This window comes from Alnus glutinosa, chromosome 14 (genome assembly GCF_958979055.1).
Source record: "Alnus glutinosa chromosome 14, dhAlnGlut1.1, whole genome shotgun sequence".
NCBI lineage: Eukaryota > Viridiplantae > Streptophyta > Magnoliopsida > Fagales > Betulaceae > Alnus > Alnus glutinosa.
The window spans coordinates 7,079,469-7,103,495 of record NC_084899.1 but is presented as its reverse complement, the minus strand read 5'-3'; the positions used below and the strand labels follow the sequence as shown (position 1 = coordinate 7,103,495).

The following is a 24,027-nucleotide window of genomic DNA, read 5'->3' as shown; positions in this document are numbered from 1 at the left end:
AAACTTGAAAAAGTGTTAACTTATTGTATTTATCTTTTTCAAATTTTTTTCAATTTCACCAGTCAGTTAGGATTTTCAGTTAAATTCTATCAAAATTTCCAAAATACTCCTATTTTTTCTTAAACTTTAAAGTGTTCTTTTAAGAATTTTGATATCCCTCCATTAGGATTTAACGAAAAATTCTAACAAATAGGTAAAATTGAAAAAAAATAAATTTGAATACATTAAATTGACATTTTTTAAAGTTTATGAGTATAATTATAGAATTGGTAAAAAAAAATCAAGGCGATATATAAAGTTTTCCGTACAAGTTTATGTTGTGATCGATTGAATGGGGAACTTCGTTTGTCAGCAAGTTTGAATATCCAAGTTCATGAGAAAGTCATTTGTCATGATAAATTTGCAACAGAAGGGTAGTTATTTTTTTAAAACTGTTTTTTAATACTAGTTGGGATGGCATTTGCAATGCACATACTTAGTTCCTTGTGTTGTGTATCACTATAATTGTTAGCATCATATTTTTATTATCATACATGTATTATACTATAGAATCGATTTAATATCAAAAGAAAGTGAAAGAGAGTGAAAGAAAGTGAGGAGATATGATATACCAAAAGAAAGTGAAAGAGAGTTAATTTAAATAGCACATATGTTGTTACTTCAAATTAAAGCGTATTGGGAAATATATAGCACACTGATGTTCATGGTGTTTCTCTCAACCAACCTATAGGTACATTAAATTGTAATTCTATCAAATGTTTATTCATTATAATACATCATGGATCTTGAAAAGTTACGATGTTTAGAGTAAACCATGTTGCCATGAATAGCAAAACTTTAAAAGCATAAATGTATGAATTATCACCATAATGGCATATCTATTTGAATATGTTCTGTTTAATAGTCCTAATAACCTCTACATAAACACTACAAATAGTATGCCACCTGATAAAGATTGAGCATTATTCTTCCACAAAAGGCACATTAAGGGAAGATGTTTGCTCAAGGCTTATAAAGCTCACAACCCAAGTACACTTTGGCAATGTGGAACTCTTAGTGGCACTATTGTCCAAACACATGTACAACGGAAGGAAGGCTCAATATTGTCCAAGGCCCTAAAACTCTAATACCATGATAAAGTCTATTGAACCTTACTCTTCCACAAAAGACACCTTAAGAGAATAGGTTTGCTCAAGGCTTATAAAACCCACAACCTAGGTATATATATGCCTTGACAATGTGGAACTCTTAATATGCCCCCTCACATGTGGCACTATTGTCCAAACACGTGTACAACAGAATGAAAGGCCCAACATTGTCCAAAGCCTTGAAGCTTTAATACCATGATAAAATCCATTGAACCTTACTCTTCCACAAAAATGCACTTTAAGGGAAGATGTTTGCTTAAGGCTTATAAACCCCACAACCCAGGTATACCTTGGCAATGTGGGACTCTAAACACGCCATCTCATGTGTGGCACTTGTCACGCCCCCATTTTGGGATATAAGAGGAATGCGAACTTGAGCTATAAAACATGCCTATAATTTAAAGCAAGCACATTTTTTTTTTCCAGGAATAGCACATATATGTCTATAATTCATTATATGAATATATATATATATGTAGTAGTTCTTTAGTTAAAATTTCATCTACTTCTTTTAAGAAAGAAACTTATTATACACGAAAACTTTGACCATGATAAACAGTTTTTCATATCCTTTCAAAAAGGGTATAAGAAAATAATATTTTATATAGTACCATGATCTATTCTATGAGTCAATCTACCGACTAAGGCGAGGGTACCAACCTTTATTCAATATGGATTGGTAGATTTGTGTATACTTCCTTATAAACCTCGTCGAAAAACAAGATAGTATACTCGCGATTGAGCGAGTGTCACATACTTGTTAAGTACACTCAACCAATAAAGTTTAACCTAACTTAGATTCGGTCTTCTATATTGAGAATACATAGCTCTGACTTTGCTATTCGATACTTCTCAAGAAAAGTCTTCCCTCTCGTGTTATTGAAATTCCACCGCCCAATTCTAGGGAAGAAACTTATTCAGAGTCCAATGTCTTGATAAAAGACTGTGCTTAATTAATCCTTAGAGGCTGGAGTTTCTTTCCATTAGAAAATCCGTAAACATTAATTCTGAGTCTAACAGTTCCTATCCTCAATTAAGACATAGTCTTTAATTATTCAGACCTCAAAACATAAACCATATCATAATAAATCACCACAAGCAAGAATTTAAAACCAAGATAGTGTCTCTACCTTAATTAACCTCAAATGGCTTTGCGGAAGGCTAAGATGTTGACCTCAAAATATTACTTAAGGTATTTCTAATACAATGATCTGATCAGATACTTCTAACACAGATGAACAAAATAGACGAGGTCTACAATAAGAGCAAACCTTTACGTTGAAGCAGATAAATAGAAATGGAAATGATAGGAATAAATTAGAGTCTCATACATAAGCATGCTACATCTTAAAATCTAAGTTGTTTTGACTTTAGATTTAGAAATCTAAATCTCCTCATGAATTTCGGGGACGAAATTCTGTTAAGGGGGGAAGGTTGTAACACCCCGTATTTTAAGATATTAAATAAAATATCTTAAAATATGATTTAAAACTTAATAATAAGACAAAAGAATAAATATGAATATTTATGAAAATAAATATTCATTTATTAAGAACTCTTTATAGTTTCAGTTCAAACGAGCCTTAAACTTTGAAATAACGGAAGCAGGGTCAAACGAGCTTCGTTTTGGTCGATTCAAAATTCAAAACGCTTGTCTCAAAGTCCTTTAACTACTCTTCGAATTTTATAATTTTTGGACTTTGTTAAGGGTATGAAAACACCTGCAAAAACTACTACCCCTGTTTTGGACGAAAATTGATATCTAACATTTATGGGCCCATTTTATACCCACATTTTTTAAACAACCCAGCCCAGCATATGAAGCTCAACCCGGCCCACGTTGATTCAATCCTCTCTCAAGTTTCAGTAGGTGGTTTCCCTTTAATTGATTTTTTTTTTTTTTTTTGTACAAATATCTCCCCTTCTTGAAGCCAAACGTGTTGCCCAAGCTGTCTCTAACCAAACTTGCTACTCAAGGGTGATTCTCGGCCATGGATCTAAACTTGCTACCCAAGAAGGAGTCCCATCCGTTGGATCAAACTCACCTAAAGCAATCCTAACCATCTAAATTGCTATAAAAGGAAGAGCTCTCTCTCGGTTCGTTTGTGCCCCACAGGTAAACTTTTCTTGCTCTTTCCTCCTCTCTCTGTCTGTCCTTGTCCCTCAACTGCAGCAACAAAGCTGCAGAAGACACCGTCTCTTCCTCCCTTTGTGTGTCTTAATTTATTGCAGAAAAACCATGAATTCAGTCCCCAAAACAAAAACTCTCCCCTCCTCCTTTCTCGGCTTGTAACAGAATCAGCAAAGAAAATTTTGTCCCTCTCTCTTTCTCATTCGGCCAGTAGCTTAGAAAGCTCAAACAAAGCAAGAAGAAAATAGCAAAGAAACAAGAAAAGGAATTCTCAAGAACTCCCCCGGCCAATGGGGGTGGCCTGGCCACCCCTTGCCCCCTCTTTTCTTTCTTTTTTTATTTTTTGTTTTTTAAAAAATAAGTATATTTATTTATTTTTTAATAAATTTATATTTTTTTTTATTAAGATAGACACGTGTCACCATCTTATTGATGACACGTGGCGCTGATGTGGTATTTGATGGAATCTGTTAAAATTTTTAACGGAATTTGACTGTAGGGATCGATTTGTAATTATTGCTAACCACAAGGACCTCCAATGAACTTTTTAAACCATAGGGAGTGAAAAATAATTATGGCATACCACAGGGACCAACGGTGCAATTATCCCTTTTTCTAAAGACAAGAACAAACTCTCCACTTCTTATGCATTCGGTGGGTAAAAAAAAAGGGTAAGGGGAATAGATAAAAAATAATAAAAATAAATAAATAAAAGGAGAAGAAATCTGAATCTAGTATTTTTTTTTTTAATATCTCAAAATATTATTTTTGAGATATTCGACAAGTTTCTAATTAAAGGCTTTGATTTATTTTTACGTGATTTTTTTTTAAGTTATAAACTTTGTTTAATATTTTGTGATTTTATAGTTTTTAGGAAAAATTACAGTTTAGCCCCCCAAATTACCACCCGTTTTGTGGATAGCCCCCTAAACTGTCAACACTCCGACTCTGGCCCCCCAAACTGCCAACGACTCCCAAAATGGCCACTCCGTTAGCTCTTCCCGTCAGAATGGATGGAAAACACATCACGTGCACGGCACGTGATATTTTAGGACTCAAACCACCGAAAATGCCCCTGTCCTCAGAGTTTGAATCCAAACTTAAATCGCCCGACATCACTTCTTTACTTTACTTCAGCTTGACTAGTATTGGGTATACCTTCCACGCAGGTCATGATTGGAAGCCAGGGAGAGATTTTGTGTCGCACTGTTGGAGACGAAAAAAACTTCGGCGTCACCGACACCAAAGTCTTTTCTGCCCAGCCATCAACAGCTTCAAGGACTCGAAGTCATTCGGCCATTTTTCCACTCTGAAAATTTCCCCAACACCCAGCTGCGTTGACCCCAGCACCGCCGTTGTAAGTTGCCGCCATTGTCCTATTGTGGCTTTATACCAGCTTTTTCATACATTAAAGTGGTTTTTGTTTTTAGGGTTTTAACACATTTATGGTCTGTTAGAGGATAGCAAAATGACTTTTGAGAGCTGAGTTTTGATTTTTAAGGAATGGTTGACTGGTTGCATTTGAATTAATTGGAAGATGTTTCGGGCATGTTATGGTATTGAAATTTATGGTTGCTGATGGGCGGTAATCTATGGTTGATTTTTGCTTGTTGGATTGATTGTCATAGGCTCTAGGTCGTTATTGTTGATGGGTGGTAATCTATTTCAAATAATTTTGTTTTTTGTTCCATTTGTACAAATCGAGTCTTATTGTTGCTGGTTAATTTCCATGTTTGACAGTGAGTACATGTATTCTCAATTGTCAATTTTGTTAGAGCATTACAATCCACAGCTAATCATCATGAATTATGTTTAAGGAAATCTCGGTCACATATGTTTCACATTGGATCAATTGGTGTGGTCATCAAGGTTTCGGAATCACTTTGATCATTGTTCTGAAAACATTGAAGATAGATAATTATGATTAGATCAAAATAATTATGTTATGAGATGCTTGCTTGTTTGACATGCTTGGTTGGTTGGATGATTAGTTATGAGGTACAAAATGTTATGTGGTTCGTTGGATGAGGTACAAAATGAGATTTTTGCTTTTGTGGGTGGGTTGGTTGGTTGGATTCTATGTTATGAGGTACAAAATGTCTTTTGCGTAGGCACGACTAAATGTCGATAAATAGTGATGCGGCAACTGTACGTCGATTATGTTATTGTGGAGTACCTGCACGTGTAAGGTACGCTTGGACTACATCTAATAGCATTAGGAAGTGGTATGGGTGTGAAAACTACAAGGTAATTTTTGAAATTAAGATTGTATTATACTTTGTTCGCTTGTCTTATGCTCAATAATTTTTTGCCTTCCTTTTTTCATGTAGAGAGATGGTGATTGTGATTTTTTCGCATGGGCTAATAACTAGATGTCGCCATACGAGGTGAAAGTAATGGAACATTTCAAACGCATGGAGGATAGACACCAAGCAGATATTGATAGACTTGAGCAGTTGATTGAAACAAAATGTAATGATCAATATGTTAGACTTAGGCGGGAGCTGGAGCTGCATCAATCTAATTGGAAGATGTCTCGAGCAGTGATAGTAGTAGTCATTTTGCTTTTAGTTTTTTACCTTAGTGGCTATGGTCAACCTAGAGGTACTTATTTGATGTTAAATTGAAAGTGGTTGAATTTAATGTTTTGTAATTTTGTTGTGGCCATTAGTGGCTATGGTCAACCTAGAGGTACTTACTTGATGTTAAACTGAAAGTGGTTGAATTTGATGTTTGTAATTTTGTTGTAGACATCAGTGTGATTTTAAAGATGGTCACACTTGTAATTGGGAGTTATGCACATTTTAGTGTGATTTTTGATATGGACTTGTAAGGGATGTATAAAATTTACAATCCAAATACAAACACAAACTCAAACTCAAACAATTCAAATACTAAAAATAGTTGACATCAAATACTATAGCCATTCCACTTGCAATCCCGAAAATAGTTGTTCGTGAACAAAACATATCCAAAACATACTTGCCCTACACCATAGCCATTCCGCTTACAATCCCCAAAATAGTTGTACCATAGCCATTCCAATTACAATCCCTAAAATAGCTATTTGTTAGCAAAACATATCCAAAACATACTTACACAAAAAATTGTTGTGTCATCCAACAACATATAAATCACACCGCAACCCAACAAACTATTCCATATAAGTTAACAATTGCATATGTAACACCACATAAGTTAAAAACAAAACAACATTGACGCTCAATCACTTCCAATCCAGCCTCTTTCTCTTGTTCTTCTTAAGCTCAATCATTTCCATTGCTTTCTCTACTGTTGGAACAATATTTCTAGCTCTGGTCACCGGCCTTGATGAAGACCCCACCGGCTGAGAAGAACCCGATGCTTGAGAACAACCTAATGTTTGAGAAGAGCCATGTTGTATTGTATTGACAGTACCCTGGAACTGTAAATTCAAAAGGAAATTAGTGCTCACAATGAGTAAAAAATAAATCAAAATCCAACACATAACATGGGGATTTTGAATGCTTACAATAGCATTAGTATGAAACCGTAAACTAGAAATTAAAACTAAACCCTAACCCTAAAATTAAACTCTAACACTAAGTATATATACTATATATACTATATTAAACCCTAAAAAAAAACTGAAACCTAACCATAAAATTAAACTCTAACCCTAAGTGCATATACTATATATAGCTATAAACCATAATTCTAAGGGTATGTACTATATATAGTCATAAACCCTAACCCTAATACTAAAAGTATATACTATATATATATATATATATATAGAGCTATAAACCATAACCCTAAGTGTATGTACTATATATATAGCTATAAATCATAATCCTAAGTATATGTACTATATATATCGGAACAATCTAATTATCATCAATCTATGATTTAATGTATATATTTAAAAGTGTACAATAATGACACGTGAAAAATATATTGACATTATTATTCATAAAATGTAAAATCAATTAAATTATAACCCATAACCCTAAGTGTATATATTATATATACCTATAAACCCTAAAACCCTAACCCTAAGTGTATATACTATATATAACGATAAACCTTAACCCTAAGTATATATACTATATATAGTTATAAACCCTAACCCTAAGTGTATGTACTATATATATAGCTATAAACCATAACCCTAAGTATATGTACTATATATAGCCATAAATCCTAACCCTAAGTGTATATGGCTATATATATATATATATATATATATATCATTTTTATTCCATTTTATTTTTGGGAATTTAATATGGTATTTATAAAACCCACATATAGTACGTAAATTCAATGATCGATTTACACATCTCTTGTACAAACATGGATAAGAGATGTGTAAGAGAATGAAATTAAACATTTCTCTTTAAATATTTAGCTTTTTCATTTTTAATTTTTTAATTGTTTGAGGAGATTCTCTCTTTAACTTGATTGAATAAAATTCGACTTAAACGCCGTAAAAAAACTATAAGATATACGCTATAGTTTTATTCATTTTTCTTCTTTGTTTAGATTTAATATCACAATCTTTCTCATACAAAATTAGAGTAAATATACGGTAGTGTTTGTACACTATATATATCGATAAACCCTAACCCTAAGTATATATACTATATATAGCTATAAATCCTAACCCTAAGTTAATATATTATATATAGCCATAAACCCTAACCCTAAGTATATGTACTATATATATAGCTATAAACCTAATTAAGTGTATATACTATATATAGCTATAAACCCTAAGTGTAAATATTATATATAGTTCCTAAACCGTTTACATGCATGCATATCTATATATATAGTATTAATTATAGGTTTTTTAACTTTGTTATGTTTAAAGTTTTTTTTTTTTGTTTCTAAACGTAGATTCTGTACAAAACTAAACCCTAATTTGAACTATTTGGTTTAATTATATATATATATATATATATATATATATATATATATATATATATATATAGCACCAAATTTGGTTTAATTATGTATATAGTACAATATGTAAATTAGGTTAGGGTTTACGTACTTATCAGTATACCATATATATATAAATAAGGAACCTAAAAAACATAAACTCCAAGTATAGAATTTACATATAACATATAGCTTTAAAACCTAACATTATGTGTATATGCTATGTACACCATAATTTCACAAATTTATATAGTTAATAAGATAAGGTGTTTTTTTTTCTTAATATATATTTGGAAAAAAAATAACAGTTTGACACGTTTATTATATACACGTGTCCAATTGGACACGTGTATTATTACACGCGTTTATCTGGACACGTGTATTAATACATGTGTCCAGATAGACACGTGTATTAAATACACGTGTCCAAGTGGGGTGTTTATACAACTAGCCACGATGTCAAAAAGACACGTGACTAATTGGACGCGTGTCTACAGTAACCGATATTGTAAACACGCGTCCAATTGTAATGTTTTTTTGTAGTGATACCATGTTAAAGAGTTCCAAAGAGAGCATGTTTTATACATAGTAAAATAAGGTGTTTTAATGAGAAAGTGTTTGATTTATGTTAAAGTTCTACGCAAAAAGAAAGCATTGTTGTTTCAAGAACATTGTCACGTTTTAAACATGGTTCACTTCACTTCATACAGCCTATTAATGAAATCTCACACATACCATTTCCTTCCCCCAATAGAGAAATAAATATCAATAAGAAGGGCAAATAGCCCCATTTCATACAAATTAACAACGTAGTTGCCGAGTACAATTCATAAGAGGAGAAGCCTGCAAAACTAAGGACAGTGTGAAGTCAAAAAAACAACCAACAAGGTTGTCATGGCAGACCCAATGGAGTCTGCCACCACCACTGCAGCCCATAAATCTGAGGCATTCATGCTTAGAACTGCCCAAAGCAACCAAACACTAGACACGAGAAACCGGCCAGCTTATAGACTGAATCTGACAACAGACTCTGTGAGACTGGAAATAAACAAAAAGCTTAACACTATCAAAGACGTGTGAAGAAGCTAAAAACACTGGGAATAGAAGATCCAGCAAAACAAAACCGGGAAGCGAGGACCTCAAACCAGGACTTGGTAACTGTATTCTCGGGAAACATGGCGCCATAAAAGAAGCCTCCCATCAATGGAGAGCTAAATAGTTGAAACAAGCTTTCCCATGTCAAGAAAGCCTGAAAAAAAAAAAGGATGGAGAAATGATCTGCAACAGTCCCCTGGAAAACAACCAAGCCACAAAGCTACCGGCACCTCACTGCTGATAGGCTAAAAAGGTATGTGGAATGCTGCTGCTACCCGTTTGAGTTTAGAGTACGAGCTTTATGCATCATCTACTATTTGTCGAGTCAAACCAGAGTTCTTGGATTTCCTAATCTGGTTCAACACCTTCATATCCGCCTCTTCGATCCAGCAAATAAGAGTAATGTCCATTCCTGATTAGGAGAGAATATCACATCTCCACAAGCTCTCCACGAGCAGTTCAACTGTGCTACTGCTGATTGAGTTGCAGTGCTGGAGATTCAACCCCACCAGGGTCTTACCCAATTTCTCCAGGTAAGGAAAGCTCTTGTTTGATATTTCAGAACAACCTGACAAAGAAAGGACCTGCAAATTGAGCTGCTCGGCACGAGAAAATATTTTGATGCCAGAATCTAAAATGACGAGGATGCCCTCCTGGACGGTTCGTGGATATTACGACTGTGGGTTACGTTGCCTGTCCTTAAACAAGAATGCAGTGACGGCAATACGAACATTGCAAAGTGCAAAGTTCAAACAGAGAAAGAGAGAGCCTCAGAGCCAAACCTCAAATGGATTCTGGCGTTAACACTTGACGGCTGAGGGCCGAGGGCTGAAGCACAGATGCAGAATTCGTGAGCAATGAGTGAGGCGGATCTGGCGGAAAGGAGAAGAATGAGAATCAAAGTAAATTAGTAAAACATAAGGGATAAGGCTAGTTTAGTAATTTTCTTATTTTAAATTTTAAAATTTTTAATATATATTTTTATTATTTTATTAGTTTTATATATACCGTATTACCAGTTGTAACCGAGTATAAACAATGCTAGAACCGATAACTACTCCAATAGAGCTGATTATTGGTTATTTTCAACCGAGTACCAAATCGGTTTTCTTATTTCTCAATTATCGGTTTCAAGTTGGTATCCGAAACCAATTCGAATTTACACCCCTAACTCCATTATCACTTTTCACTCCCATTTTAATACACCCTAACGGGGCATTGGCATATCACCAAAAAAAAACTACATAAAAACAAATAAATAAAAATAAAACGCTGGTTTACACAATTCTGTCATGGCTTTCTGCAACGTTAATGATGGGAGTAACTACTGGGTCATAAAGTTTGAAAATTTTCACCAAAAGCGCTATAGACTCAATTTTTTACTCCATTTCTGCATCTATCTCCAAAGGGCGTCATATGAAGAAGATGGGAAGCCCTGCAGAAGGCCTAGGTTTAAGGTAGGGGTGTACAACCGGTTATAGTTGCGGTTATGAGGACCTGGTTATTCTCATTTAAATAACCACAACCAACCTATTGGTCGTGATTATTACCAAGCGCCGATTATCCATTTATTAAAAACAAGTTATTAACCAGGTAACTGATTTTTATACATTGTTATTTTATTTTATTTTTTAAAAATCTAACATCCAACATTCAATATTCAATGTCAAATAGTATATACGAAAACGTTGATTGTTGCATTTTCAAAACTACTTGACATTGGTATACCCAAAAATGATGATTTAATAAAGGCCCAAACTTCAGGCCAATTAAAGTCTATAGGCTCAACAGAATATAAATGCCCAAATTGAAGAAATCCTTATGCAATTTGGAGAGTTCTAAAAACCCTTTGTGGCAATCCAATTATCCATCATTTCCAAGACATGCCTTCGTCTAATTTGAAGTTCAGAATCTTTTCTTTCCAACGAAAAGGTTTTAGTCCATTTGGAGTTGCACGCCGAAAGTTATAACCGTTTTAAGTAGAGTAGTCAGGCTTATCGGGAATATGCATTAAGGTGATTGTTTGTCCCCTTGTTTGCTGCACTAATTGATGATTGTTTTCTGTCATTATTACTTGTTTAACTACATTTTATGCGTATCTTATGCTAAGAGGGTTGTTCTAAGCTTATACAATATTTATGTGTACAAATGTAGGGTAGACTGGAGTTTTGTATTAATTAAACACCAACCTTTAGCTTGTAAGAGGAGAGTTCTCTTTGTATCTTTGTATCTCTTTGGTGTGATCCTTAGAGTGGTGAGTTTCTAAAGTTCCGTATCCCTTGTTGTAATCCTTTGGATGGTGATATTTTATATCTCTTGGGTGTTATCTCTTAGGTTGAGAACTTCTATCTTTCATTTTGAGTGTGAGTTTGTGTAGTTATTTCCATCTCTATTTTTGTTCGGTATTAAATTGGTATCAGAGCTAAGGTTGCTCAAAGTCTTGATTTTTATGGTTGTTCGTGGTTGTCGTGTTCAGGCTAACCAACCCCCAGCGGCTCTAGAAAGAGACTCACGAGATATCGAAATGGACGACTTGAGGAGACAAATAAAGCAACTCCAAGAACGTTCAGAAGTTATGAACCCTCTGAACATGATGCCCCTTCTCATGCTTCAGGTGTTGAAGTTCCCTGCGACGCTAGAGAGAATGTTAATCCTTTTCACCATGCTTGTAGTCACGCCTCGAGTGATAGCACTCCACCTCATCCTTGAAACCAAAGAATTCATGGTGTCCAACGTACACCATTATGATGTCAAGGTGAACATTCCAGAATTTGTATTCATTGATTGGCTTAACACCATTGAGCGAGTCTTTGATTTCAAAGATATTCAAGAACATCACAAGGCCAATCTCAAGGGTTTCAAAGAGAAACTACATATTTTGCTCGTACGTACAATGTTAAAGAGTTCCAAAGAGAGCATGTTTTATACATAGTAAAATAAGGTGTTTTAATGAGAAAGTGTTTGATTTATGTTAAAGTTCTGCGCAAAAAGAAAGCATTGTTGTTTCAAGAACATTGTCACGTTTTAAACATGGTTCACTTCATGTCATACAGCCTATTAATGAAATCTCACATATACCATTTCCTTGCCCCAATAGAGAAATAAATATCAATAAGAAGGGCAAATAGCCCCATTTCATACAATTAACAACGTAGTTGCCGAGTACAATTCATAAGAGGAGAGAAGCCTGCAAAACTAAGGACAGTGTGAAGTCAAAAAAACAACCAACAAGGTTGTCATGGCAGACCCAATGGAGTCTGCCACCACCACTGCAGCCCATAAATCTGAGGCATTCATGCTTAGAACTGCCCAAAGCAACCAAACACTAGGACACGAGAAACTAACTTATAGACTGAATCTGACAACAGACTCTGTGAGACTGGAAATAAACAAAAAGCTTAACACTATCAAAGACGTGTGAAGAAGCTAAAAACACTGGGAATAGAAGATCCAGCAAAACAAAACCGGGAAGCGAGGACCTCAAACCAGGACTTGGTAACTGTATTCTCGGGAAACATGGCGCCATAAAAGAAGCCTCCCATCAATGGAGAGCTAAATAGTTGAAACAAGCTTTCCCATGTCAAGAAAGCCTGCAAAAAAAAAGGATGGAGAAATGATCTGCCACAGTCCCCTGGAAAACAACCAAGCCACTAAGGTACCGGCACCTCACTGCTTATAGGCTAAAAAGGTATGTGGAATGCTGCTGCTACCCGTGTGAGTTTAGAGTACGAGCTTTATGCATCATCTACTATTTGTCGAGTCAAACCAGAGTTCTTGGATTTCCTAATCTGGTTCAACACCTTCATATCCGCCTCTTCGATCCAGCAAATAAGAGTAATGTCCATTCCTGATTAGGAGAGAATATCACATCTCCACAAGCTCTCCACGAGCAGTTCAACTGTGCTACTGCTGATTGAGTTGCAGTGCTGGAGATTCAACCCCACCAGGGTCTTACCCAATTTCTCCAGGTAAGGAAAGCTCTTGTTTGATACTTCAGAACAACCTGACAAAGAAAGGACCTGCAAATTGAGCTGCTCGGCACGAGAAAATATTTTGATGCCAGAATCTGTGATTCCACACTTTGACAAATCTAGATCATTAAGTACCAAGCAATTGTCTGCTACTGCCACCAAGCTAGCATCAGTAATCTTCCTGCATCCCTCAAGATTCAGCAGTTCTAGGGTTCCCCCATGTAGCCTAGTCAAGGCCAAAATTACTTCATCTGTCAAATTCAAGCAGCCGCTAAATATTACCTTAACAAGTCCAGCCTCAGAGCTCTCTAGAAGTGGGAGAAGCCCAGCACCTGTTATTCCATACAGCCCAGTCAGGTCTAGATGCTGAATCTGAGGGCATAACTTCCCCACCATAGCCAGGCTAGCAGTACCAAATCCGGGGCAGTTTCGTATGGACAATGATCGAAGAGATGTGCAGGGAGAGGGCAAAGGAAATCCCAAAGCCATATCCTTGATTCCCATGCACTTCACTAGGGTAAGAGACTTCAACTTTGTTCCACAGTTTGAGATGGCACCAATAATCCCTAATTGGGTAACCCTGTTACACTCTTCCAGCTGCAGGCTCTCTAGTGATCCTGCCGCTTTGGCAAAAGCTACCAGTCCGTCGTTGGACACAAAGCAGCACTTGCGAAGGCATATCTGCTTCAGGTTGATGCATCCCTTGCCAATGGCTTCAAGACCCGCATCTGTTATACCCCGACAAGAAGTGACTATCATTGACATTAGTTTTTGCAGGCCCTGAGCAATACCCATGACCCAAAAACCCTTCTCACTAACATTTTGAAGACCACTAAGGACTAGATTTGTAATGTCTTTGCCATAGTGCCCAATCACGGCAAGGGAGAAGTCAGTGATGTTCAAGGCCTGAAGCTTTACCTTTGACAGCACAGAAGCTGATGACAATAGACTTGATACTCCATGATCGCTAACAAGAGGGCAATCTTTCAAAGAGATAGACTGCAGCTTGGGGCAAAACCTTCCGATAGCTTGCAAGGCCTCGTTCCCAATTTTTGAACATGATTCAATATTCAATGAAATCAAATTAGGACAGTTCTTGGCAATTGCACTCAAACCCTTGTTAGAAATCGAGGGACACTCACAAAGGTCAAGCTTCTCCAACAAATGGCATCCTTTTGCTATCTCAGATAGGCCATCATCCCCGACAGAAGAAATATTCCACAAGGAAAGAGCCTTGAGAGATGGGCAACAGTTGGCAACAGCTGAGAGGCCAAGGGTGGTGACTCCATGAAGAGAGTTGCTTCCTCGGATCGACAGCTTTCCCAATCCCCCACGGCCACTGGTTCCAACTGCAAGTGCAGCAAGTCTTGTATCCGTAGCTTTCTTCCCTTCCAAACACCTCGTAAGGTATCCATCACTTTCAAAATCCTGATCTTCATTATCGGTGACCATATCAACATTATCAGAAACCGGCACCTGCTTGTGAATTTCAGCCGCACGGATACTACTCAGAAGCATAAGCCAACGCTTGGAGACGCAAGCACAGGAGCTCCTCTCTTTGCTTTCAGGGAGACGTCTGAATATCTCGAAAAGGCATTCCTCAGGAAGAACGTCAATGGAAGGTTTCTTGTCCTGCTCAAACTCATTTCCTCCAAGGACAAATGGGGCACTGATCCGAGCCCGCTTGCAAGGAGGGCGGTACACATCCACCTGAGAACCAATTGAGAACAAGCGACCCAAATCCACAGGATTCGAGTAAAAAGAACCGCCAGGATATAATTCATCATCACCTGAAAACCCAATGGCAAAACTAACATCAGCTAAAACTATCCACACAAATTTGTTTGTTTTTTTTTTCTTTTTTTCTTTTTTGGCTCAAGCACACAAAATTGTTTAAAACTAGCTAAATCTCAAAACGGTTTCTACTATGCTATTACTAAAGAAGATCTAAGCTTCACCAAGAATATTATGATATCCGGGGGATATTTTACAAAGAGAATTGAACAAGGATCTATCATTTAATCTAAGTGTAATGTACCATAGACGTCAAAGTTTGCTTAAAAAAAATCCCTCTTGCTGTACCTAAAAATCTCGTATTTGGTGTTTCCATAAGGGAAGGACTCCCAAAGAGAAAGAGAGAGAGAGAGAGATCCCCAAAGGATGAAGCGGGTTTAATCATAAGTATTTTGTGCTTCAATTTGCAATTATACATCCAAACCATATTATCTACAGATCATTGATAATCCAAATGATTCTTATCGAAAATACGCGCAAACCAGACGAGGAAGCAGCACTAACCCATTAAAATCAAACAAAAATAAAGAATGCCCATCAAGCCAAATCGACCAAGAATCAATCTAGCACCAGCAAATAAACAAAAGATCAAACAAAGAAAACAGCAAACACCCAGAAAAGCTTACCACGGTAGTTGAGGAGGGTCGGCATGAGCAAAGACTATTATTAATCCACAAAAATCCGAATCCAGACCGCGCCTTCGAGCAAAACCCACAACTCAGACAAAAAAGAAGCTTAATTATTATCACAACAAGGAGGCTCAAGAGCATTTGAAACCCCAACCAGTAGGGCAAAAAGGAGAAGAAGAAGACGAAATTGAGTTTTTTTGGGACTCAACGACGGATGGGCATGTCCTTGTGTGTGCAACGGCAAAATGTTTATATATTATATATTCTGAAAAGCGAAAGAATAGGTGTCGCTCTCAGAGGCTCGTTCAGGAACATCGCTGCCTTTGTCAACATGCAAAATGCAATGTATCTTTCTCCAAAACCGGTCATTCAGGCCACGGGTTCCAACCGCCACCTCAGCATCTACAGTACCAGAAACCGGATACCGGAAACTGCCCTTTTTTGCTTTTTTGCTTTTTTTTTTTTTTGTTTTTGAGCCTTGAATTTTCAGCCGACCACGGTTTATGATTTATTTTTTCTTGGAGAAGAAGGAAAATAATTAATGTAGAAGGTAATTAATTTAAGGCTATAAGGCAATGGATCTAGATGACTGGATCCTCTCAAACTATCTATTTGAATTTGAAAAAATTCTGACAGGTGATTATGAAAAACTATTTATAGGACCTACCTGACTGGATAAGTGATTGGGCAGTCTAATTTTTATTTGGTCAGATGAATCTATAAGTAGTCTCTCACAATCTATCTGTCCGAATTCTTTCAAATTCAGACAGATAATTTGAGAAGATCATAACCCATAAATTGCGCGAGGGGTGCATTTGAATAGAATTAGGATAATGATGCCAGATTTTTTTATATTTTTTATTTTTAAAAAATAAAATAAAATACATGATGCCAACACTGAGAATTCATTTAAAAAGGCTAGATGTGAATGTTAAGATTTATGGTATATTTGGTTAAGATAAATGTTATATCAACTTCCAAGTGAAAATTATTATTAAATTAATTTTCACTCACACATCAAATAATATGCACTTGAAAGTGCATGTAACATTTCTTTTTGGTTAAAAGCATCTGGTCAAAACTCTTACAATCTCCATAAGTTTATCTTGATAAAATTACCTAATTTATGTGAAACAATAAAATGGTCCATCATCCGAAATTCATGAATTTTTGGAGCATAAATACCATGTTAGGAAAAAAAAAATTTAAACCAAAATTAAAATATTATTTTCTTTTCAACCAAAAAAAAAAAATCTGACACGAAATGATAAGAGTTTAGGAGTCGGTCAGTACAATTTCGCAGATTAAAAGTGTGATTTTAAATTAAATTATAAAAAATATCTCATTTGGGCGTGTCTTAAAAAAAAAAAAAATTGTAATTTTAAAAAGTAGAAGAAAAAAAACAGTTTTTTTAAATCACAGGCGAATAGATGTATTTTTTAAAAACACATTATTTTAAAAACTAAATTATGATTTTAAAGATTAAACAATAATTTTATCAAATAATTAACCATATTTTTTTAAATTATATTTTAAAATTACACATTTTAAAACCACTAATTTTTTTTAATCCCAAGCTTTGAAACCGCAAACACAAACTAACCTAGCATAGAGATGATGATATTATATACTTGTTGTTAAGGGAAACCGAAAGAAGAAGTAAAATAGTAGGAACTTTGGAAACATACACAGAATTATACTATTCTCAGAACCCATTTGTCACCACTAGAAAACAGAATATCATTATCGATCCTAATTATTTAAAATTGGATTGAAAAGGAGCAAGTTGAGAAGGGAAGTTTTGGTTAATTGTACTTAGCCTCGCAGTCAGTCACAGCTCATGGTTAAGAAGAAGCCGTGGGCTTTTCTATGACAACTGTACTCACCAACTTTATTTGTTTTGTTTTTTTTTTTTTTGGGGGGGGGGGGGGTCTTAATTTAACCTTATAAATAACAACTTGGTACAAAGTATGGGTTACAGGCTTTAGAGGTAGCATGGTTAGTTGGTTTTTTTTTTAAAAAAAAAAAAAAAAAAAAAAAAAAAAAAAAAAATTTATGGTCAAATGCTCTAAACAAAAAAGACAGAAACAAGAACCATCAAATAAAATAAGGCAAATTTATCTTTCCCGCTTCTTATCTTATAATGGAAGGAAGAATAAGAGATTCTACAAGAATGCTTCTAAAAATGTGCACGGAAGTTGGCACTGTGAAACACTTTCAAAGTATTTTAGTTATGAAAGGAAGATAAAACTAAATTAGTATATAAAATACAATTAGCAAAAGATCAAGAAGAGAAGAGAGGATGATTGTTGATAGCAAGAATAATAAGTAGACCTTTTAAATTTATACTTCATTTTTTTTTTAGGAAAAAAAAAGAAAAAAATTTTGGGAGAGATGATTCATTACACAAATTTAGAGTAATGTGTAAGCCAACTGTACTCAGCAACTTTATTTTTTTATTTTTTTATTTTTGGTCTTAATTTAACCTTATAAATAAGTTAAATAACAACTTGGTACAAAATATGGGTTAGAGCTAGCATGGTTGTCTTTGTCTAATCCTTTTTTTTATTTGCCTTTTTGGATTATCGGATAAGGTTTCTCTAATGTCCTGCGTCACATTCTCAAGGACAAATAAAGGATGTGACTTTTTTAAAGAAGATGATGTCCTGTAATTGTAATAGAGGATTTACCGTAGGATGGAGGAATAAATTGGGTGGATAAATGGAGAAACCTTATAATTTAGACACATCTTAAGCTTTAACTATAAGCATCTGTCTAATCAATTTCATGGGATAAGATTCATATAAATGATAGTGATTATGGAAAAGTTTTTGGATTCCACCATTAATGCTACTGCAATTATTGCTATTGCTACTAGTAAATTTGGATTTAGCGCAATAGCTTTCACTAAAAAAATAAATAAATAAATAAGATTTAGTGACTTTTTTAGTGCTGTTGGTACAAAACGACATTATTTAGTGTCGTTTGACTGAATTTAATTATCATCGTTTCAACAGTAAACGACACTAAAGGTTGGTATTTACTATTCAAACGACTCAAACTTTAAAATTAGCATCGTTTGAACAGCAAATGACACTAAAGTAAATGTCACTAAAATTCTTATTCTGTATAAGAAGAATTTTAAAATAGACAAGGCAAAAAAAAATTATTCTTAAACAACATAAGAAGACAAAACACACATCAACAACCAAAGTCGAGAGAGATCGAGAGATTGAGAGAGAGAGACACGCAGACGTAGCAAAAGAAGAAGAAGACGAAGATGAGGCTCGGTGAACCCAAAGTGGAGAAGTTCCGGCCATTGGGAGCAAATGAGGTAATAGCAAAAGAAGAAGAAGACGAAGATGAGGCTCGGTGAACCAAAAGTGCAGAAGTTTCAGCCATTAGGAGCAAATGAGGTAATAAATTAATAATCCAATTATTGCTACTGCAATTATTGCTATTGCTACTAGAAAATTTGGATTTAGCGCAATAGCTTTCACTAAAAAAATAAATAAATAAATAAGATTTAGTGACTTTTTTAGTGCTGCTGGTACAAAACAACACTATTTAGTGTCGTTTGACTGAATTTAATTATCATCGTTTCAACAATAAACGACACTAAAGGTTGGTATTTACTATTCAAACGACTTAAACTTTAAAATTAGCATCGTTTGAACAGCAAATGACATTAAAGTAAACGTCACTAAAATTCTTATTCTGTATAAGAAGAATTTTAAATAGACAAGGCAAAAAAAAATTATTCTTAAACAAACATAAGAAGACAAAACACACATCAACAACCAAAGTCGAGAGAGATCGAGAGATTGAGAGAGAGAGAGAGAGAGAGAGAGACGCAGACGTAGCAAAAGATGAAGAAGACGAAGATGAGGCTCGGTGAACCCAAAGTGGAGAAGTTCCGGCCATTAGGAGCAAATGAGGTAATAGCAAAAGAAGAAGAAGACGAAGATGAGGCTCGGTGAACCCAAAGTGCAGAAGTTTCAGCCATTAGGAGCAAATGAGGTAATAAATTAATAATCCAAGCTTCTCTTTACAGTTTTGTATTACCCACTAAAAAAGCTAATTGTGTGTCCATTTTCTAGGAAAGCTCTTTATATATATATATATATATGTGTGTGTGTGTGTGTGTGTGTGTGTGTGTGTTGGGGGGCATTATTTTTTGTTTTTGTTTGGATAAGGTACACGAGGTGCTTGTTAGAAGGTTTGAGAAGAATATATGGGTTGATGGCTAGGTTTTTCTTTTTTTCTTTTTTTGGTAGATGAGGTAATTAAAGAATTTGTATTTTAAATTAAAATTGGGTTTAATTGATGTACCCAGCGCAAGAGTCTCCTGTGCTGGGTACTACAGTAATTTTTTTTTTTTTAATTATTTAATTTACACCGGAGTCATTTTACTGTTTAGACGACTCCAATAATTTGGAGTCGTTTTTCAACTAAAACTACTCCAATAATTTGGAATCGTTCACTGTTCAAAAGACTTTAATTAGAGTCATTTGAGTAGTAAAACGACTCTAACATAGAGTCTAAACCCTATATGTTCAATTGCTTTCCAACCAATACTATTTAAATGACTTAAAATATCTATTTATTTAGAATGAAAATTTTAAATCAAGACAATATAGGAAAAAGAAATAAAACGATGACTTGCAAGCTATGAGAGTAATGTCAGTGGCGGAGCCAAAATATCAACTCACAGGGGGCAAGAATCACAAGATTAAAAGTGTTTCTAAACAAAAAAAAAAATGATTACAAATATATAAAAAATATATAACTAACAAATTCATAAATAATTTAATTAACTATCATCTAAATGTAATTTATATTTTGCATTAGCTATAAGCATAACAAAAAAAAAAACATAAATTATTTCTCAAATCATAAGGGTTTTTTTTTTTTTTTTTAAAAAAAAAAAAATAATAAATTATATTACCATAATTATCACATTTTCAAAAATTTGTTAAATTTACCCAACAGATAAATAGTTGGCTGGGTAACTGTTATTCAAGTCTTCTTTTTTTTTTTTTTTTTTTTTTTTTTTTTTTTTTTTTTTTTTTTTTTTTTTTTTTTTTTTTTTTTATTCAAACTATTATTCAAGCCTTAACTTAAGACTAAAAAAACGTAGAAGACAAAAAAGAAGAGTCAAAAAAGTCAAAAGGCAGGGGTAGCCCAGTAAAAAAAGTTCTAAATTTTTTAAACTTTTTACCGTATGAGACAGACCCACGTTACTCATGCTAAAAGTTTGAAACGAAGCGCTTTTTCGTCTCGTCAGTGTCCTTTAATGAAACGGGGCGTTTAATAACAATTAGAACTCAAACGCACCGTTTGAATCTTCTTCTTCATGAAACTTATTTCTAAACCTAACTTTCTTATAACTCTGAAACTAAAACAGTAAAACTTACAAAAAAAAAAATCTACAAATTGAAACAGTGAAACGTTGTCTGCTGCTTGCCCCCACTGGTGATATCTATGCCCCTTATGGTTAGTTTAGGGTGGGCAACCAGGGTATCCAAGAAAATTTTACCAGGTGTAAGAAAAAATTTTGTGAGCTGAGAGGGGGCACTTGCCCCCTCTCGACCCCCCCTGGCTCCGCCCCTGAGTAATGTATAAACCATTAGGGTGGTTAAACCACTTTTTTTTAGCTATTGAAGTTATGTAGCCACCCTCAATAAACCAATAGTGAGTTATAACCCACCTTTTTCTTTTTCTCTCTTTTATATTATTATTATCCTAGTCATTTGATCGCCACTAGTGACTTATAACCCACCTTTTTCTTTCTTTTATATTATTATAATATGAGTCATTCAATTAAATCAAAGCTACTGCATAAGATATCATTTAGTATACATATATCAGATGTCATTCCTTCAATAATGTATGAAATTTGATTAGGAAACAGGGATAATTGTATCTTTTTATGATAAAACAATAGTTGTTCAATCATGATCACACCACTCATGTCTTTCAGATAATCTCACTAGCTAATTAATGGTTCACACATAGACATGGCTCTATCCGGGGGGGGGGGGGAAAGGATCCTCTTCATTCTCTCCATTTCTTTTGAAATAGAATAGATTCAGTTAGTATATTTAGAGGGGTAAAATGGTTCAAAAAAAAAAAAAAATGATCATTTTACCCCGCCCTCTAAAAGAACCAACCGGCTCCTGGAATCGACCTATTTCCCTCCATCGGGTTAAATCTTTCTATGAAGCAACACGAGTTATATATACTATAAAGATTGTTAATAACAATCTCAGTTTAGGCTTTAAACCCAATCCATGTATAATTGTATACTAAGAGCAAATTTGGTACGCAAGAAATATTTTGTTATTTGGTTAATCCACTATTATTGGAAATAAAGATTTTCATGGAATAGTTATTATCCCAAAATCAAGAATAAATATTTCTCTAAAAAAGAAAAAAAAAAATAGTTACTTTCCAAAAAATGGAATAGCTCTAAATTAAAATGTTTTCCCCAAAAACTAAATATTTTTATTTTCTTTCTGGACACCCAAAAAACCATTACAAATGGGTGGCCGACCACCTTCACCCAATAGAAGCTACGACCACCCCTCGGTGCTTCTGTTGGGGTGGTCGGTCATAGATGAGAGATAAATTATTATTATTTTTTTTAATTGGGTGCCCAAAAAACTAAAAAAAAAAAAAAAATCTTTTAGGATTTTTTAAGAAATTTAGTTAAAATTGATTCAATTCCAATTAAAAAATTTAGTCAATATTATATTGTCACAGAACAAATGAAAAAGAATAGTGACCCTATTTTCATATAATTATCACACTGCGCAAGGCATCAAAAATAAATTTTACTTATTTACCTTAAGACAAAATGTAAAAAGTCAACTGGTCAAACCTTTGAACTTTTATGCGCGGTGGTCAAAAATTGTTGCCTCGCCGCCTGAGGGAGGTAGAGGCGTAAATAAATATTAGACGGCGTTGGTTGACCTACAACCACAAAGATCCCTTAGACTTGGGTTCTCGGAAGGAAGGACAATTATGTCGTATACTGGGGGGCCCACTGTCGTACTAAAACTAGGTTCATTCCTTCAAGACAAAATAAAATTATAGAGAAAAATGCATGTTTGAGAATCATGTCCAATGAATTTGCATGATTTTTAAGGTTGTAGGGTCCAACGTACGGCCAAGATTAAAAGACAATCGGCGGATCTCTTTTATACCAACTTTGGGTTGTCTTCAAAGTTCAAACCTTCTTTTCATATATGACGCGTTAAATGGCCGACTATCTCTCCCTTCTCTCTAATATTTTTCTCCTATTTAGGTAGTGGAAAATGATATTTGGGGAACGTTTTACCATTTCAACAGACTGATTTAATAAAAAAAAAAAATTATTTTTAATAAAAATAGCTTCTGATGTCACATCAAAAGCTGTTTTTAATTAAAATAAATCAATTTAAATGGAAAGTGCCGGACAGGGATCGGTTGGTTTGCCCTTGCCTATCATTGCTCTTAGATAGGATCTCACCTCTCGTCCATACTATAATAAGCACATGCAGTGTAAAATATATGTTACGATAAAATTCTTTAAATTTTTTTTTTTTTTTTTTTAAAAAAAAACGTACATCTAAACTCAATACATCATATACATCTTAGTTCTAACCGAAGTCCTCTATTTGCTTGCCGCCAAATTAAAGTTTTGTATTTGGCTAATCACGGGTTACACGGACCGTGGTCGATCTTAATAAAAATATAGGCTTGATATTATCCCTAACTAAGGCGATATATGCATGTGTCAACCAAATTTATGTGCTACATTAGCATTAAGGTTAAGGGACACAATGTCTCGTCTCTGCTTACTACCTAAGCGCCAAAGGCTGTTGCTCGTGTGAGTGAGCCAGCCTAAGCTTGTCAACATACATTTCATCATGTCATTAAATACCTAGTGAATATGTGTGCACTATCGATCTAGATGTTCATAGTCATGCCACAATAATTATAGAACATATCATTATCATGTGCATGACAAGCAACATCATCATTTAGGAGAAAAATCATATCATACAGTCAGTTACTAACACTTGAACCAAAACTCTCAACCAGTATTTTAGGATCATTTCTCTCTATGCTCAATTACACTTGAATCATACATTTACTATTGATTTATAATAAATCAATAGACACTACTTTTATCCTTAAAATGCCTATATATTTTAGTAAATCACCACAAGATCAACAACTCTCATCTTCAGTCAAACTCACAAGATAACCCTAGATTTCAACTACAGGAAATTGTCGAACAAGGGATTAACCACAGGAAATTGCAACCCTTGGTTACACCACCTTAACCC

At 34.7% G+C, this 24,027-nt stretch overlaps 1 protein-coding gene across 1 annotated transcript; it reads right to left on the bottom strand.

Annotated features, from left to right (window-relative positions):
• Window positions 1–12,403: 12,403 nt before the first annotated feature.
• Window positions 12,404–16,013, bottom strand: LOC133857076 (EIN3-binding F-box protein 1-like). The gene is made up of 2 exons (XM_062292193.1): window positions 15,689–16,013; window positions 12,404–15,058 (listed from the first exon to the last, which is right to left on the bottom strand). The coding sequence occupies exons 1-2, from the start codon at window positions 15,711–15,713 to the stop codon at window positions 13,149–13,151; spliced, it is 1,935 nt and encodes a 644-aa protein (XP_062148177.1). The 5' UTR covers window positions 15,714–16,013; the 3' UTR covers window positions 12,404–13,148.
• Window positions 16,014–24,027: the final 8,014 nt, after the last annotated feature.

What these genes read in the sequence shown, in the direction of transcription:
- LOC133857076 (XM_062292193.1), bottom strand. Translation starts at nt 15,713, where the DNA reads ATGCCGACCCTCCTCAACTACCGTG. An exon ending in GACCCTCCTCAACTACCGTG is followed by an intron (nt 15,059 to 15,688) that starts GTAAGCTTTTCT and finishes TTGGGTTTTCAG; the next exon opens with GTGATGATGAATTATATCCT.